General features: G+C 33.2%; 2 protein-coding genes across 4 annotated transcripts; both read left to right on the top strand.

Annotated features, from left to right (window-relative positions):
• Positions 1 to 267: 267 nt before the first annotated feature.
• Positions 268 to 10,357, top strand: LOC123899896. Of its 3 annotated transcripts, none has more exons than XM_045951156.1 (14): positions 268 to 824; positions 1,361 to 1,648; positions 1,972 to 2,151; positions 2,719 to 2,854; positions 5,732 to 6,066; positions 6,276 to 6,405; positions 6,736 to 6,864; positions 6,984 to 7,028; positions 7,436 to 7,515; positions 8,759 to 8,855; positions 8,970 to 9,059; positions 9,598 to 9,651; positions 9,808 to 9,873; positions 9,955 to 10,357. In XM_045951156.1, exons 1-14 carry the CDS (start codon positions 430 to 432, stop codon positions 10,105 to 10,107), a joined length of 2,178 nt encoding a protein of 725 aa, XP_045807112.1. In that variant the 5' UTR covers positions 268 to 429; the 3' UTR covers positions 10,108 to 10,357. The 3 variants fall into 3 exon arrangements, with proteins under 3 accessions (XP_045807112.1, XP_045807113.1, XP_045807114.1); XM_045951158.1 differs by having other exon boundaries at positions 699 to 830; XM_045951157.1 differs by lacking the exon at positions 8,970 to 9,059 and having other exon boundaries at positions 269 to 824.
• Positions 10,358 to 12,204: 1,847 nt separating this feature from the next.
• LOC123899895 (50S ribosomal protein L22, chloroplastic-like) lies at positions 12,205 to 14,596 on the top strand. Its single transcript, XM_045951155.1, has 2 exons — positions 12,205 to 12,522; positions 13,988 to 14,596. The coding sequence occupies exons 1-2, from the start codon at positions 12,297 to 12,299 to the stop codon at positions 14,374 to 14,376; spliced, it is 615 nt and encodes a 204-aa protein (XP_045807111.1). The 5' UTR covers positions 12,205 to 12,296; the 3' UTR covers positions 14,377 to 14,596.
• The last annotated feature ends 2,235 nt before the right edge of the window (positions 14,597 to 16,831 follow it).

Below are 16,831 nucleotides of genomic sequence, written 5' to 3'. Positions count from 1 at the left end.
CGTGTTTGAATTTTTGCATCACCTTCTTACACTCTCATATTTATGGAGAAAGAAATATTTGTGCCGAAAGTGGAGTTGTTTGGTGGGACACATTGTCTCTTTTTATTAGGGAGGATTTATTTTTCATGATAAATTTAGTAAAATAAAATAAGAAATATTTCTATGACTAAAAACTCTATTATTATTATTATTATTATTATTATTATTATTATTATTTTTTATAATAGACTAAAAACTCTATTTAAACCATAAATAAAGAATCATGGTTTTGTTTGATTTGGATAATTTTAGAAACACAAGAAATGAAGATACGGTTAGCATTTAGTGTTGTGGTTCTGATATGGTGGTGATGGCTGTTGTTCCTTCATCATCTTCGACTCCCAACCACATTTATTTATTTAATCATTCTAAATCTCATCGCATCGAGAGATGTCATCATATTCGTATTATTGTCCATTCTCAATTTGGCAGCCACAACAACATCACTCCCTCTCTTCCTCTTTCCCATACCACCAACGACAGCAGCAGCAGCAGCAGTTACTCTCTTGTTGTTCACTTTTCAGACAGAGGCTAATTCCTTGTTCAAGGCTTGAGGAAATATCTGTTGCTGAAGAAGAACATCATGAAAACACCAACAACCCATCCTCAAAGAAGAAGAAGAAGAAGAAGAAGAAGAAGAATGATGATGGAGAAGTGGGAATTTCTAAAATACAAGTCCCCAGGCAGAAACACATCCCTGTTTCCAAGTCCCAACTTCTAGATGCCATCCTCTCTAATATCATGCTTGATCAAGATGCTGCTCATCACTTTCGCCTTCTCACCTCGTAATCGTAACTATTACTATTACTTTCAATTTCAAATTCACACTTTTTTTTTTTATATTCATTTCAATTAAGATGCTGCCTCATCACTTTCTTATTCCAAAACATTATGGCTCTATTTCACAAAACATAGCGGCTCATAAACTAACTAGCCTATAGTGGATGCCGTTATAGCTTATAGCTTATGAGCTTGCTTATAGAAGAAGATGAGCTAGCTGATTGAATTTGTAGTGTTTCACTTATAATTTGAAGAAAAAAAAAAAGATAAGCTATAAGTTAGTACAAATAAACTACAAGCTAGTGAGTAAATAATGGTACCAAATAGGTATTTTTTCCCAATACGATCTTATAAGCTATAAGCCATAAGTTCAAAATTTGGCACTGCTAAACAGAGCCTGTATTTCACTTTGACTAATAGTTAATAAGGTTAGTTTTGTAAAAGTGTCGTATCTTTTGACAACATCATTGCATTTCTTAATCCGTGTGCAAAAACTTTAAACACTCATTTTGAAACGGAGGTATTATATTATAATGTACAGATGTTTGGATTCTATACTTCATGCTGAGCACAAAACCATCTTAGAGGAAATGCGTTCCGATTATCATCTCACCAATGAACTCCAAACTCACTATGAGGATGAGGACCCTCTTGTACCAGAGACACAAGTTGTGGCCAATGGCATTATTCAATCTGGGAACGGGAAGGTCTATCAGGATATCCCGCTTCAACCGGAAAAGTCTATGCTTTCCGACTATGCTCTCAACCTCGGGACTCTTTTGCGCTCTCTCGACAGAACTCCCAGCAACGATTATGATATGGTTTCCAGGTTTGTTTGTTCCAACAGAGACCATTCCGCTCCTTTCTAATTAATGTGCTTGTTTGAATTCAATTGTTGCTCTCTACTCTATAGATTAAAAAGAAAAACTGCGATTGTAGTTCTAGTCGATATAAGTCGTAAACGAATCAAAATTAGTATATCACAAAGTTGCAGGGGAGGGAAGTACAATTTGTTTAACAAATAAAGGCAGCGAGTGTTAGTTTGAAAAGTATAGAAGAACCAGTCTATTCAAGCATGTTCTTTTCTAATTTTGTATGCATGTATTTCCAAAATAATGCTTTGATTAACTCATTTTCCAATCTTATTGGCAGAGTTACCATTGCTACTCGTTTCCAACATGCTTTCATGCAACTTCTTTCCGATGCACAATTTGAAGAACTATCAGCTCGGGATCTAATGTTAACATCTGCATTGAATACAGACTACCTCCTTACCTTGCCAGTATATGTTGATTGGGAGAGAGCATATGAGTCTAATGCCATAATATTTAGGTAAGGTAATATACGTTTTTTCTGCATATTTGTTATTTATTCCTAAATTTTAAATTAAATTTCAAAAATTAATCTTAAGCTTTGAGAAGGCTTAAATGAAATATTATATGGCACACTAGGAATTTTTGAATGCTATAGTTTCAGTAAACAACTAGCTTATATTGTATTTCCCTTATTTCAGAAACAATGCTCATATTTCCTTCCCCTTGTTGGGTGTTTTGGATATTGTCAGTTAGCATTTATTTTTGCACTTTTTTTGTGGTTGTTGCATAGTTTCCCCCCTTTATCAATTCACCTATTTTTACCGTTAATTATAATGGGAATTCCTATGTTTGTTTGAAACTTTCTAGTGCTGTTTTATACTTTTATTTTGTTCTATTATATTTTTGTATTGTTATTTCTTAGTAGATTATTGACCCAATATACATATTTGTTCTAACTGGCGAGTTAAACTTCTGGTTTAGGTAACCTTCTAGATGAAAACATGGACATAAGTAATGCAGAATATATAACTTGGCATTTTCTTATGTTTATCTGAGAGTAGTGTATTATCCTTTTCTATTGTAGGCGGGGTTATGCAACTGAGAAGCAGAATGGCCTATTAATTGTTGAAAAACTGGATTACTTACAGTCCAAGCTTCTACAAACAATCTTCTTTGTTATATCAAAACCACTAGCAAAACTTGGCACCAGGATAAGCAAGGTTATTATTATTTTTTTTTTTTGTGGTAGTTTCGTCATTTATCTTTCTTGGTATCTGAGTAGAGACATAGAATCATCCCATTATTCTGGCATGTTAAAGAATATTATTTACATACATTGTTGTGTGTGAATATATTGTCAATCTAATATAGATATTTCATAAGATGCATCAATATTTCTTGAATGCTTCCACCGTCTTTGATCTTCTATAGATATTCAAATGATTAGATAAAGGTAAAGGTTATAACCGTTTTCAAGGTTAAGAAGATTATAACATGGACTATGGATTATATTATGAAGATCCCATGCTGACATTGTCTGTATATTTATTCATTCAATGGAATCAATTAATTTAGGTAGATAATCTTTCACCTTCTAATATTAGAATATGATACAGGCAGGGTTTGACATGTAGGATATGTAGGATCTTATAACAAGTGAGATCACCTATGCTTTGTCAAGTAGACTTACGTCACTGGAAATACTTCTATCCTTGTATCATATCTAGTGACTAGCAGTGTTATAAAATGAAAATTTGCATAAGATTGAATAATTGGGACTGATGAAGTTGTGTAATTTCAGATAACAGGAGGAGAGATAATAATAAGAACTTTGAGTATTATTGATAATAGCTTGATACTGACTTGTTATAAAAGGCTAAATACTAATCCCTATTCATAAGGATACATAAGACTCTGATAGAACTCCCACAATTATAAAAGTGGAATTGAGTATTTATTGATTTTCAAGAGAAAAGAGCATAAGCTCTACAATGGATAGAAGGTGAAAACCAGAGTCTGGGACTCCTAAACCAGAGAGATATTTTCTCCTAAACTGTAAGAACTAAGAACAATATTCTGGAATGAGCCTTCCCTAGACTCCCTCTCTCTCATATAATCACCTACAAGAATTTAGGATCTCCCTGTAACTAACTTCCAGATCATCTATATCCACCTCCAGCCCTTCAGGCAATTCAACTTCAACTGAGTAATCGCCAACAGCCTTCTTCAACTGTGAAATGTGGAACACGGGATGGATTCTTGCTGTTTCTGGCAGCTTCAGTTTGTATGATACAACACCCACTTTTTCCAGGATAGGAAAGGTCCAAAGAATCCAGGAGCCAATTTTTGGTTAATTTTCCTAACCGCCGTCTGTTGTCTAGTCTAGGTGGTTTCAACTTGATGGACACCCATTCACCTACTTTGAATGACAAGTCTGTGCACTTCAGATCAGTAAATTTCTTCATTTGTTCCTGAGCATCCAGCAAGTGTTGCTTCAGTTGTTTCAACGTCTCATCCCTGTCTAGCAACTCATTTGCTATTGCCTCTACTTTTATCTCCCCCTGTGAGAATCTCACCACCGAAGGTGGTTTCCTTCCGTAAGCTACTTCAAATGGTGTAAGTTCCCGTCATTCCATGGAATGTAGTGTTGTACCACAACTCTGCTCATGGTACCAATATGACCAATTCTTTGGTTGATCTGAAGCGAAAAACCGGTTAACCACCTCGGTCTGACCATCGGTCTCCAGGTGGTAAGACGAGCTTTTTTTTAAAGAGAAGTAAGACGAGCTTATTTTCAACTTAGTACCGTGTAAGCATACAATCTCGTTACCAAAGACTTCATCTATCTTTTTGGTGGTGTAAGGGTGCTTTAGAGGAATAAAATGACTGTATTTTGATAGGCTATCTACCACTACAAATAAAGCTTCATACCCCTTGGATTTAGGTAATCTAGTGATAAAATCCAAAGAGAGATCTCCCAAATCTGCTGCGGAACTGGTAAAGGCTGAAGCAGCCGCGCCATTGAAGCCGCTGTGTACTTCTGCCCAATACAAGTTCCCTGCTATTCTTCGGTAATTCCTGAGAAACTCCGAGTGGCCTCTTGCTGCTGATAAGTGGAATTCAGTCAAGAGTTCCGGTATGTGAAGTGATTGAGCAGACTAGGATCTCCCCATAACTATTTTCCACTATTTCCTCCTGACCCCACTTTGCCCCTCCTCGCGTACACCTTCCAAGTACTAGGCCTAGTCACATTATTGGGTCTGCACTCTCATAAGGCTCAAGGTTCCTATCAGACTCAATCATAAATCAAGAACAAATAATAATAACAATAAGTAATATAAAATCTAATCCTAAGAGATATTCTACAAGATACTTTAAAACCAAACCAGTTCCACGATTATGGAAAAATATGCTGTGAGAAGAAACTGATTTTCTTTTTACTATATTCTTTTATACAAGCTTCTCACATATAATATTCGACTATTTTGATGTTCGAAATTTATAACAGATTTTATAGGCATAGAATTTCGGAAATCTGGAAATATATTTGTAATTAAGCAACATCACTAGACAAATTTCAGAAATATTAGTAGATTTATCTGAATGATAATTAATCATCAATCACTTTTAAATTTGAAAATATGTGCACCGGGATTTCTTTAATCATAATTCTTTCTGATTATGCGCATAATCTATATATTATAGTCTACAGATTCCTCCATTAGTACTTTCATTCTTCATATATGATCCTGCAACTCTATGTTTTCTTGATAAAAGTTATTACATTGCCAAGGATGACTGGTCACTGGTACCTATTTTCTTTATGAGAACCATAAACAATTGTCACTTGTCTAGCATCTTGTTTTCTCGCTTGCACACAGAAAATAAGTCTTTTGATATGGTTTATCTCTAAATTGTGTTCAATTAATTTATCGGAGCTCTCAATCTTTCTATAAGACATTAATCTATCTATAAGGGCATAGAATACTCTAGTTTGGCACGATTTATGCATGATGTCATGACTGTCTATTTGTAAAAATAATCTTACAAATTTGAACTTATGTATCGGGTATAATATGTCATGTTCACTTCTGCAGCTTTATGAAAATTTCAGTCAGCTACATGAAGTGCACAATTGGACAGAAAGATTGAAGCTTTGGATAAAGGAACTGTCAGTATTTCAAAAGTCACAGGTCTATAATGACAATGATTTGGATGAGAAAATAGGTGTAAAGCAAGTACCAAATGCAGAACTCCCTATTTGGCTGGCAGCTCAGAGGGCAGTAGCCCGATATGAAGGGATTTTGTCACCTGTTGGTCCCCGTGAAAGGCTCTTGAGGAGATTGCTTTCTTGGGTTGGACTTATTCCCCCTACACCAGAAACACATTTTCAGGTCGAAAATGATGGTGAACCCCCTGAACCTTATCTAAGGTTCGCTCCACAAACAGCTCTTTTATTAATGTCTGTTATCTTAGCTCTACTAGAAGCTCCTTGAAATTGAAATAGATTGGATGCACCTGGAGTGATCATATATCTCCAAATTAAAAATGTGTTGATTTCATGTTTACGTTATTAGTATAGTGTAATTTGGTTGAAGCATCATCGTTTGTCATGACCAATTATTGAAATTCTCCATCCAGGCCTACTTTCTTATCAAGGATATCACTTAGTGATACATGGAGACCTGCAACAAGGAAATACTGTGGAAATAATCCTTGGAAAATGTTAAAAACTTCCATTTCCATACTTTTCTCACAATCAGTCCTGCAGGTATTAGTATTACCCATAATCTACAATTTCTGGTAGGGCTACAGAAATCTGTATTTAGGAGCATGCCTACATGGGATTCCCTTCCTTTTTCAGCATTTTGGCTAAAAGGTGGAAGATAGATACACATATATTATTCTTTATAAAAATATGATACTCTCCTAATTTTCTAATAATAATAATAATTTATAGAGGTTTTCAATTTTTTCAGACAAGGATTGAGTAAGTTCATACTTGCGTTAGCTGTAGGAGTTCTTTACTGGTATTGTTATTTCGAGGATTAATATAATTGTGCTGGAAAATTGATCCAAATCTTATTCGTTTGCAAAATAGGAACCAGCCTTTGAAGAATTAATTCTACTATATACGAAGGAAGTTGGTGAAACAAATGGTAAAGATAAAGCTGAGGTTCCATCATTGCAATTAAAGATATACGAGAGAATTCCTTTTCCCGATTTACCGGTAATTATTTTGCCTCTACATGGACTGTCAGATGTGAAAACTCTTGGTGTCTTTCCTGTTGTATCTTTATATTTTTTATATGTTTAAAATTCTTCAGTTGATATTCAATTTATTTGCAGGTAGTTTTTCCTCACAAAAAACTATCATTCCGCATCATAGACACTGTAAGAGACCTTCTAGATCTCTCGCTTCTTGTTTGTGGTTTTTTTATACTCTTTTGAAAGTTGTATGCTATGTCTATAAGTGTTTCTATATGTTTTATTCTGTATTTATGATAAATCATGATATAACTTAGCTTTTTCTCCTCTCTACTACTAAATATTTCCAGAGCAAAGCAATCATTTTTTAAAATCAGAACCTGGCCCAGTTTACAAGCCAATACATGTCTGGGTAATCCAGATATATAAGGATTTTATGAGCCTCCAGATATATATAATATAAGTATAGCATGCTTTCCTGTACTAATTTAATAAGAATGCAATGAGGAAATAATTTTAGAATATTGTTTGTAAAGGTACCTTTATTAATCCCTATTTGTTTAATGTTGTAACTTTTAACTGCAAACTTACAGGTGCGCTTGGATGTTGCCTCAATTTTGGGGCTCCTGGCATATTTTATAAACTACAAATTTGAGAATGTCTTATCTTCCCCGTATGTACATCTTAATTCCATATGATATTGATGATATTCCTAAACCGATGTTTCTGCATTTAAATGATATTTAATTAATACTGGAGCAATTTTAATTATGGTTCTAATTTCATCTTTGTTAGGCTCAATTATCTTTGATGCTAGAAAGGTATAGGTATTGCCTCTTCTTTTTTTTCACAATGTGGGTAGCTACCTTAATAATGGACCTTTTCCCTTTTCAAACAATTTTTCAGAATAATACTGTCAACTATCAAGTATGGTCCTATCAAAAAATAAAATAAAATCAAGCATGGTTTCTATAGGAAATGTATTGAGCAGAGCATAACCCGATGTTTGAATATCTACAAGGGGAGAGAAAGACACATAACGATATATTAGGAATATATTTTTTTAATATATGTTACCTTAGTAATAGGGTTTTATTTTGTTTCAAACCTTCTCTTATTCTTAGGGATTTTTATTTTGCTTTGTAATAGTTTATTTGTTCACTTATTTAATTAGAATTAGGACAACGGGGGTTAATATTATGTCTTTTGTAACACATCATTTACATTACATCGTAGGTCCATATTTCAATATAGACTAAGACTCTGTTTGGCAAAAATAGCTTTTGGCTGAGAAGCTACTGACTTCTGGCTTCTAGTTCCTGACTTCTGGCTCAGAAGCTACTTGAAATAGCTTCTGAAAAAGAAGCTATAAGTCAGCAAAATAAGCTAAAAGCTCTTTCTAAAAAGACCGTTACCAAACAGGTCTTTTAGCTTATAAGACAGAAGCTAAAAGCTAAAAGCTAGCTTCTATGCCTTGCCAAACAGACCCTAATTTTTTTCCCTTCAGAAATAGTTATTCTCTTCTTTCCTCCCTCTCTGCCTTAAAAACCCCTCTATTTTCAACATATAGCGTTAACTATCATCATTCTCCTATACTGTTTTATTTGCTATTTTAAATTAATTGTTCATTTATTGGATCTTCTTGCAATTTTATTTTAGCCCTAAAAACTACTGAAGAAATTGTTTGTATATTGATTATATGGCTTTAGATATTTGGATACTATGACATATATACATATACCAAATTAGATTATGGTACATATGAGCACATGTGCGTGCACCCACACACACATTTTTTCGATGGACTTAAAAGAAACACCTCATTTCTACCTTCCACCAATAACTTTCCTACTTACATCATTTGTGAAACTGTTGGAGCACTTGTTTACAATACTTTACTTTCATTTTTATGTCAGATCAGCTGTATTACTTGATGTAGTTGCTGTAAGCGCTCTAATAATATATGGGAGCCGCGTGGTTCTAGGTTACAAACAGACATGGGACCGGTATCAGGTAGATTAAGATGATATTTTCCTGTACTATTATTTATCCCAAAACAATATAGTTCTACCTTTTGCATTTTATGGAAATGAAACTATCTGAATTGTCAAAAATGTTATATTGTAGCTGTTAGTGAACAAGACACTTTATGAAAAGACCTTAGCAAGTGGCTTTGGCTCAGTGCATTTTCTTTTAGATGCTTCTGAACAGCAGCAAGTGAGAAACTTCCTCTCCTTATGTTTGCCATGCATCTATTTTTGTTTATCAATTTTAAGGTATAATGTTAGATCAGTGCGCGAAGGCCCAAGTCTTGGGTAGTCTGTGTTAGAAAGAAGAAAAATGTTTCTGATGACACTAATCTTCTGAATATGATGCAATATACGTATCTTGGCCATATCATATCTTGAATTTTAAAAATTTCACTTATACTCGTATTTGTGTCATATTGTATTTTTTTTATTGTTGACTAAAGTCATATTGTATTATGTATCCGTTCTTCTTATACAACATACTGCCCTTGTAAAAGTCTTCAATTTTACTAAATATCAACAACTATGAACTAGTTTATTGTGGTTTACGTTAAGAAATCAAATGTACAGAAGTCCCAGCCACAATAGTGGATAAGGTCATGCACAATATTTAAGTCGTAAAATTAATCTGGGCCTGATCTTGAAACATAGGTTCCAACCTCATTCTTATTACTATGCATTTTGACCTTTGTTAATTTCTTTCGCCCAAAATTTTACATGTGCAGTACAAGGAAGCTATTTTGGCTTATGCAGTCCTGCTCAACGCAGATAAGGGTCAGGTTTGTTGAATCTTCTCCCAACCGTGTTATGCTATTTTGAGTTCTGCTATGCATTTTCATGTAGTTTCTTTGTTAGGAATAATTGTTTGCAAATCCATCATATGTTATTTGATTCTCAATGATACATAAATCATGTGTAACATTCCTTACTTTCAGGTCACTTCTTGCCGAAGTGTAGGAGAGAAATGTGAGAGATTCATGTATGAAGTGTTTAAAGTGAAGGTGATGTATTGAGGGGATTCTGCTCTCTGAAGTTAATAATCTTTGCTTAATTTGCACTCTTATATGTTTTGAAATTTCCAGGTTGAAATGCCAATTGACAAGGCACTCAATACATTATTAAGGCTAAACCTAGCAACTGAAACTTGTATTGATGGAAGGCACGGGTTGCTGGCTATACCTTGTCGTCAGGCCTATGAGGCCCTTAAAGAACGATGGAATAGTTTGCTTTGTTAAACTGTAAAAAAAAAAAACTGTGTTCCGAAGTTTTTATTCAAGGGTAAAAATGGAATTTAGGGGGGAGGGGAGAAAAGATATGCAGGGGCGGGGGGATGAGAATTTTTCAATGTAAAATATGCACGTTTTACCAAATATAGGCACTATCCGGTAATTGTTCTGTATATATATGAGTCTGGGCACTATTCATATTTGATACTACACCTTGTGTTGATATATAAAACGAATAAATAGGGAATCCTGGTCAGAACTCCGACTATATTGCAATGTCACTACTAAATATTATCTTAGTTTTTTTTTTAACATTTTGGTCTTTATCTTTATTTTATAATAATTTGGTCATTTATCTTTATTTTTGTAATACTTTGGTCCTTATTTTATTTATTTATAAAAAATAAATGACCAAAGTGTTACAAATAAAAAAATATAAAAGACCAAACTATTACAAAAAAAAAAAAGACTAAAATGTTACAAATATAAAAAATAAAAGACCATAGTGTTAAAAAAAAGATAAAGACCAAAGTGTTAAAAAAAAAAAAGATAAAGTACATGTAGTAGTGTAATTTTGTCTAAATTATATGTTCATGGGACATTAATTACCCCTAAGAAAACAAACAAGTTCACTTCTCTAGTGTGAGATATGATTTGATGAGATTAAAATTCTTTCTAATTGGTGGGAACAATTTTTAGTGAGATATGATTTTGTATTAAGGCGTGAACTATTATTACAAAGTTCTTTCTTACGTCGCATTAGAACTTTGCCTATAGCTTAACATGCACTTAATAATAAACGAGCAAACAATTATTTCATTTTTTTAATTGGAGGTTGTCAGCAAATGACATTATTACATAATTGTTTTGCTTAAAAAGAAAAATAAAAAGTACATAAATGAAAAATGCAAAAAATAAAAGATAAAGATGGAAGGGAACGGCGAGAATATCTCAATCTACTGCCCGACCCTGATGAAGATCCACCAGCAGAAAAGAAACGAGACGGGGTCTCCTGCATGAGACTATCATAATATCAGTCTCTCCCTGGGAATGCCAATGTCTGGAGCATCTCAACATACTCCTGATCGGTGTGCGGTGAGTGTCGGCGCTGATAGGTCTCACAGAATCCTACCTCTCTGAATCCAAAAACTCGATCATCACAAATTTAATACAAGAAATAATTCGTTCTAACCACTTATTATTCACATCCAAGTGTTTTTGACATTGCATGATACCTTAAAAGTTTGAAATTTTTTTTTTTTTAACAAGCCAAAATAACAGTCTCATAAGTACAATGTGTACCGAGATAGACTATCAAAGTTTACAACAAGTCAAAAAGAAGAAACAGAAAGAAAATCATACAAGGCCCGAATAGAGTAAATGATTAGACCACCAGCTATGTAAGTTTGAAGCTAAAGTAACACTCGTCGACTTCAACCACATGTAAGAAAAAAAATTGATCTTATCCAACGTTTGAAATATGTTTTTAAGTAAATTTTTTTTTTTTTTTTTGACGATACAAAACAGACCTTGTTGAAATGTAATAGAAACAACCAATAGTTAGTTGGTTCAGTGGTGATTGGAGCTGAACTTGGTAGGGAGGACCGCGGTTCGATCCCCCGCAACTGCGATCTGGAGGGAGCTGGAACCACTTGATGCCAGAACTGACCCCAAACCAGATTCAACCGATGGTGAAAAAAATATTAATTAACTTAATAAATATAAATCAATCAATAATTAGCAGCGAGGAATTACAAAAAAAAGTAATTAGGACTAGTATGTTTCTAAATAAATAATTAATTGTTTTTTATAATATAAATAATTAATTAATTATTCAATTAAAAATTCAAAGAGAATAAAGGTGTATTTAAAAATAGTAGTAATATTATTATATCATCGACGAGAATTAATTTTCAAAACAGAAATGAATATTATTTTTTTGGTACATTAGCAAAGAAAAAGAAAATGAATATGGAGAATATAAAATGTTTTTAAATGAAAAAACATTTATTTATTTTTTTGACACAATTTCATTTATTTATTTATTTATTTATTTATTTATTTATTTATTTATTTATTTATTTATTTATCCACCCAATCTATCTATCTATCTATCTATCTTATCGCAAGTAGTTGAAGTGTGCCTGTTGCTGCTGCTGTGTTCATTGTTTCATTCATTCATTCATTCGAAATTCTGAATGGCTCTTTCTTTAGCCATTAATCTTCTTCCTCCTGTTCGCGATAACCTGCGACCCCAACAACCTCTTTCTCCTCAATTCCAATTCCGCCCCAACCCAGTCAAATTCCCGATACCCTCCACCCGAATTCGATGTTCCTCCTCCTCTTTCAATGACGTTACCCTCAAAACTACTACCGACAACAACAACACTTTCGCTTGTCGCTTTCACACTGCCCAGTTCGGAGGTGCTCTTTAACTCTCTTTCTTCTTCTTCTTCTTCTTCTTCTTATTATTATTATTAGTCTAGTCTAGTCCAGTCTATTGAATATTTGAATCAAACTTAGATTAAGAAATCTACATTAGATTAATTAATTCCCCTCACTGGATGATTGATGGGTATTTAGGCTCAACAAAATATTAAGTTGTGAACATAGTTAATAGTTATTATACCCAGAATTGTACTGTGAACGTGAAAACTCGATTCCCTTCTATAGCAAATTTTTTGAGGGGGGTGATACTTGAGCTTTTTCAAGGGTTATATAGGGAGAGATCAAATTACACCAGTGTAACATTTCAGTGATGCTACACAGCTCAATAAATACAAATTTCATCCACCATTGGATTGAAAGTTTATATAATACAGATCGATCATTCATGTTCAGTTTTAAAAAAGTCTTAAATCAACCACCAAGATTAATGATTTATGCATTTTTATTGAACGCCATTAATCTTAACAGATCTCCAAAACATATCACTCAAATTAAAACACGCGGTTCCTTATGTGAGAGTGAGAGCAAGATTAAAACAATTATCAAATGATTCAAGTGGTCCTTCTCTACTCTAGCTTTTGTTTTAATTTTTTAATTTTTTTTTTTAATGAAACCTTCTATCTAACATTGAATTTCCTTCATGGAAAATTATGCTCTTTTCACACGATCATAAATGCCTTCCACCACTAAGAGACAAACCTCACAACATACAAATTTGGATAGGAGCAACCAAATGAAATAAAAACAGAAGGTTCAAAGCAAGAACACGGGGCTTTGTGGAGATCTACGGGACTGACACAGAGATGCTCAAAGGAGGTGGTCGGTCAGTCTCGAACAAGAAGAGTACCTTGGATTTGGTTTCTTATTTGATTTTGGATGGGATCTGTAATTTTAGTTCTTAAAATTTTCAAGGTAATGATTGATTTGGTGGGTGAAATTTTGTGGGTTACTAGGGATTTGCAAGTTGCGAGCCACTACTGTGTGGAGTTTGCAGAATTTATGTATCAATTCGGCGAAAATTTCGTACAAGGGATTCAATTTTGGTGAAAAGAGGTAGAAGAAGAGAGAAGGTTTCGTTAAAAGAAATTAAAATAAAGCTAGATTAGAGAAGGACCATGGGAATCATTTGATAATTGTTTTAATCTTAGCCGCTTGTTTTAATCTAACGGTGGAAATTAGCTGCTCTCACTCTCACATAAGGACCCCCTTTCTCGCCAGATATGCTCCCTATATATATATATATATATATATATATATATATATATATATGTATGTATGTATGTCTCACACAAGGCATGCATGACATAATTCAATTACTCACATTTTTTTGCTTTTCAGTTTTCAGTATATAATATAAATATATCATCATGTATTTGGTGTTGATGTTAGAAGGATATGACAAAACAACTAACATACATTTGAATTTAATGCTGCACTGCAGTACAGGAAAGCAACAAATCATATGCAGAAGCGTATGCTGTAGGGAGACACATTCGTATGTCTGCTGACAAAGCTCGAAGAGTAATCGATCAGATTCGTGGACGTCCATACGAGGAAACACTTATGATATTGGAACTCATGCCTTATCGAGCCTGTGAACCCATTATAAAGATAGTGTTTTCTGCTGGAGCAAATGCAAGCAATAACTTAGGTCTAAGCAAATCAAGTTTAGTTATTAGTAAAGCAGAGGTCAACGAAGGGAAAACTTTGAAAAGAATAAGAGCACGAGCTCAAGGGCGGGCTAACCAAATTCTAAAGCGCACTTGTCATATTACTATCACAGTAAAAGGTTTACCTAGTGAGTCTGTTGTGGAAGTAAATCCCTCTTGATCCTATTTGAAAATCAAAAATATTTATCCCTATTGCGAATCTCCTCCAATCATTACATTTGATGGAAATTTCTGCATTTTGATATTATGTAGCTCAATTAATACTGTGACTTCTGCATGAGTGTTGAGAATCTTTTAAGTGTACCACTATGTAGAGCTATTTGAATATTCATGAAATGTTTTAGCATTGATATTTGAAATTAATTTACTTTAGTTAAAAATCTTGTTATGTGTGGAGGCTTTATGTTACGCAAGGTTTTGTTAGTGAATCCTGATATATCTTGTGCACATTTGTCTTTTCCCTTTTCTTTTTGTAAGTTTATTAAGACTAAGGAGGTTGCACATTTTGCTACACACAAAAACACACCCCATCGAAGCTTTGACATATTTAAAATATTGTTTTTGTCAGAAGTTGAGAAAACTGTTCCCAAAACCAATTTCCAGTCCTTACTGAATACTTCTATTCTTTTTTATTTTTTTTTGAAACAGAATACTTCAATTATTAAAAGCCTTCTCTTGTGAATGACATTTTCAAAAACCTTAGACTTGAATATTTACTTCTGCATCAGAAAACTCAAGTTTCAGATACAACCCAATTTCTTTTGAACTTTTTTGGCTTAATTATATTTTTGGTCCCTTATCTTTATTTTAGGTTTTAAGTTGGTCTCTTATCTTTTAAAAGTTTTAAATTGGTCCCTATGTTATTGAACTCAACATAAATCGGTTCTTTTCGTTAAATTTTGAGTTAATTTTTTTTAACTTTTTGTTAAATTTTGAGTTAATTTCTTCTAAAACTTTCACATAGTACCCTCCTAAATGGTCAGCGTACGCAAACTCATTAGCCATGTAGACGATTTAAATAAAAATTTGACTAAAAGGACCAAATTAAAACTTTTAAAAGATAAGAGACCAACTTAAAATCTAAAATAAAGATAATGGATCAAATATGCAATTAAGCTAACTTTTTTTAGACCCTTCTTTAAAACAATAAAACTCTTTGGAACGTGTGTGTTTTCTCTCATTATCATAATATATAACCCCCTTCCTTTTCTCACACCGAAACATTTGACAATCAATCAAATAATTCAACAAACACTTTTCTCTCAAAAACTCTAAATCTATGTTTACATGATTTCATAATTGTACCGGATTCTATTCTAAATCTTGCAATCCCTACTTTGTGACTTGGATTTTACCGATTTCGACCTTAAAATCCATTTACCCGTTACAATTGGTATCTAGAGCCTGAGAAACTCTTACATGAACACAAGTCTAAATTAATTATTTTTAGACACACAAACATAACTTAAAAAAATTAAAAGATAAAAGAATTGATTAATATAAAATGATGTGACTAAATTATTAATCTTTAATTTTTTTTTTTAAAGATGTATGTGTGCCCAAAATGTCATGTGTTGGGTATGTGCCCAAGAAAGAAAGACTTTCTCCTTTAGCCTTCCATTCAATGGCCGTTAAGCACAAATTAGTGAAAATTTTGAGTGTTAAGAAGCTGAAGAAAAGATGGAAAAGGGTATATGTTTCATATGTGATAAACCTTTTAGTTTGGAACATCAATTGCTTCATCATACAAATATTCAAATAACAATGATGGATACTGATGAAGATGAAGATTCGAAGGTTGAAAGGATTTTCCCAGATGCTACAACCACAACCCCAGTTCCAACATCGGTAGAACAACATGAGGAAGTTCATGGGATTGCTGAAGATTTACCTTGTGTTTCTATTTGTAACTCCCAAACCTCAAAATCAACCTCAACCTCCACAAACATCAACACGGAGATAGTGAAACCCACATCAAATCAAATCAAATCAAATATCTTTACAATTTGGATGTCCAAATTTGCTACTGTTGAATGAATACATGGTGCCACGTCGGCCGGGTGGGTTGGAATTAAATTTGGATGGAATTACATTTATTAGTTAGGCATGCATTAATAAATTAAAGGGTCACGTTAACATGTGTTTTAAGGGCATATGATAAAAAAGGAAATATAACATTTAATGATACAAAAGCTACCTACAAAAGTATTGTAATAAATTTTTACCATATTGATCTTTTTAACATGTGCTCTTAAGGACACAAGTTAACATTCCCCTAAATTAAAAACATTTCTAATAAATACAATGTCAGTATGCTTGTGGACATGTTTTGTTAATGATTGTATTTATTACTACATTTATCCTTAATTATAAGATTTTGTTTGACTACTGAATGTACGTCAATGCAAAAAAAAATTCACTAATATATTTATTTGTTTATTAGTAAAAAATTAAAAATTATAAAAACATATTCATCAAGACAAATCAAACAAAGTCTTACTTTACAGACTGTACACAAATTCTACACCCAAATTTTAAAATCCTTTGTCTACAAAAACCAAAGGATTGATTATGATTTTTACACATCAAAATTACAACATCCATATGTAATACTA

Source organism: Trifolium pratense, linkage group LG7 (assembly GCF_020283565.1).
Source record: "Trifolium pratense cultivar HEN17-A07 linkage group LG7, ARS_RC_1.1, whole genome shotgun sequence".
NCBI lineage: Eukaryota > Viridiplantae > Streptophyta > Magnoliopsida > Fabales > Fabaceae > Trifolium > Trifolium pratense.
This window is presented reverse-complemented; position numbering and strand designations above follow the sequence as displayed.

Excerpts from the sequence above, each read along its gene's own strand:
- LOC123899896 (XM_045951156.1), top strand. The coding sequence starts at position 430 with ATGTCATCATATTCGTATTATTGTCCATTCTCAATTTGGCAGCCACAA. Across the intron at positions 7,029-7,435 it reads CATTCCGCATCATAGACACT|GTGCGCTTGGATGTTGCCTC; the intron begins GTAAGAGACCTT and ends GCAAACTTACAG. Across the intron at positions 9,652-9,807 it reads TCAACGCAGATAAGGGTCAG|GTCACTTCTTGCCGAAGTGT; the intron begins GTTTGTTGAATC and ends CCTTACTTTCAG.
- LOC123899895 (XM_045951155.1), top strand. The coding sequence starts at position 12,297 with ATGGCTCTTTCTTTAGCCATTAATCTTCTTCCTCCTGTTCGCGATAAC. Across the intron at positions 12,523-13,987 it reads TCACACTGCCCAGTTCGGAG|TACAGGAAAGCAACAAATCA; the intron begins GTGCTCTTTAAC and ends GCTGCACTGCAG.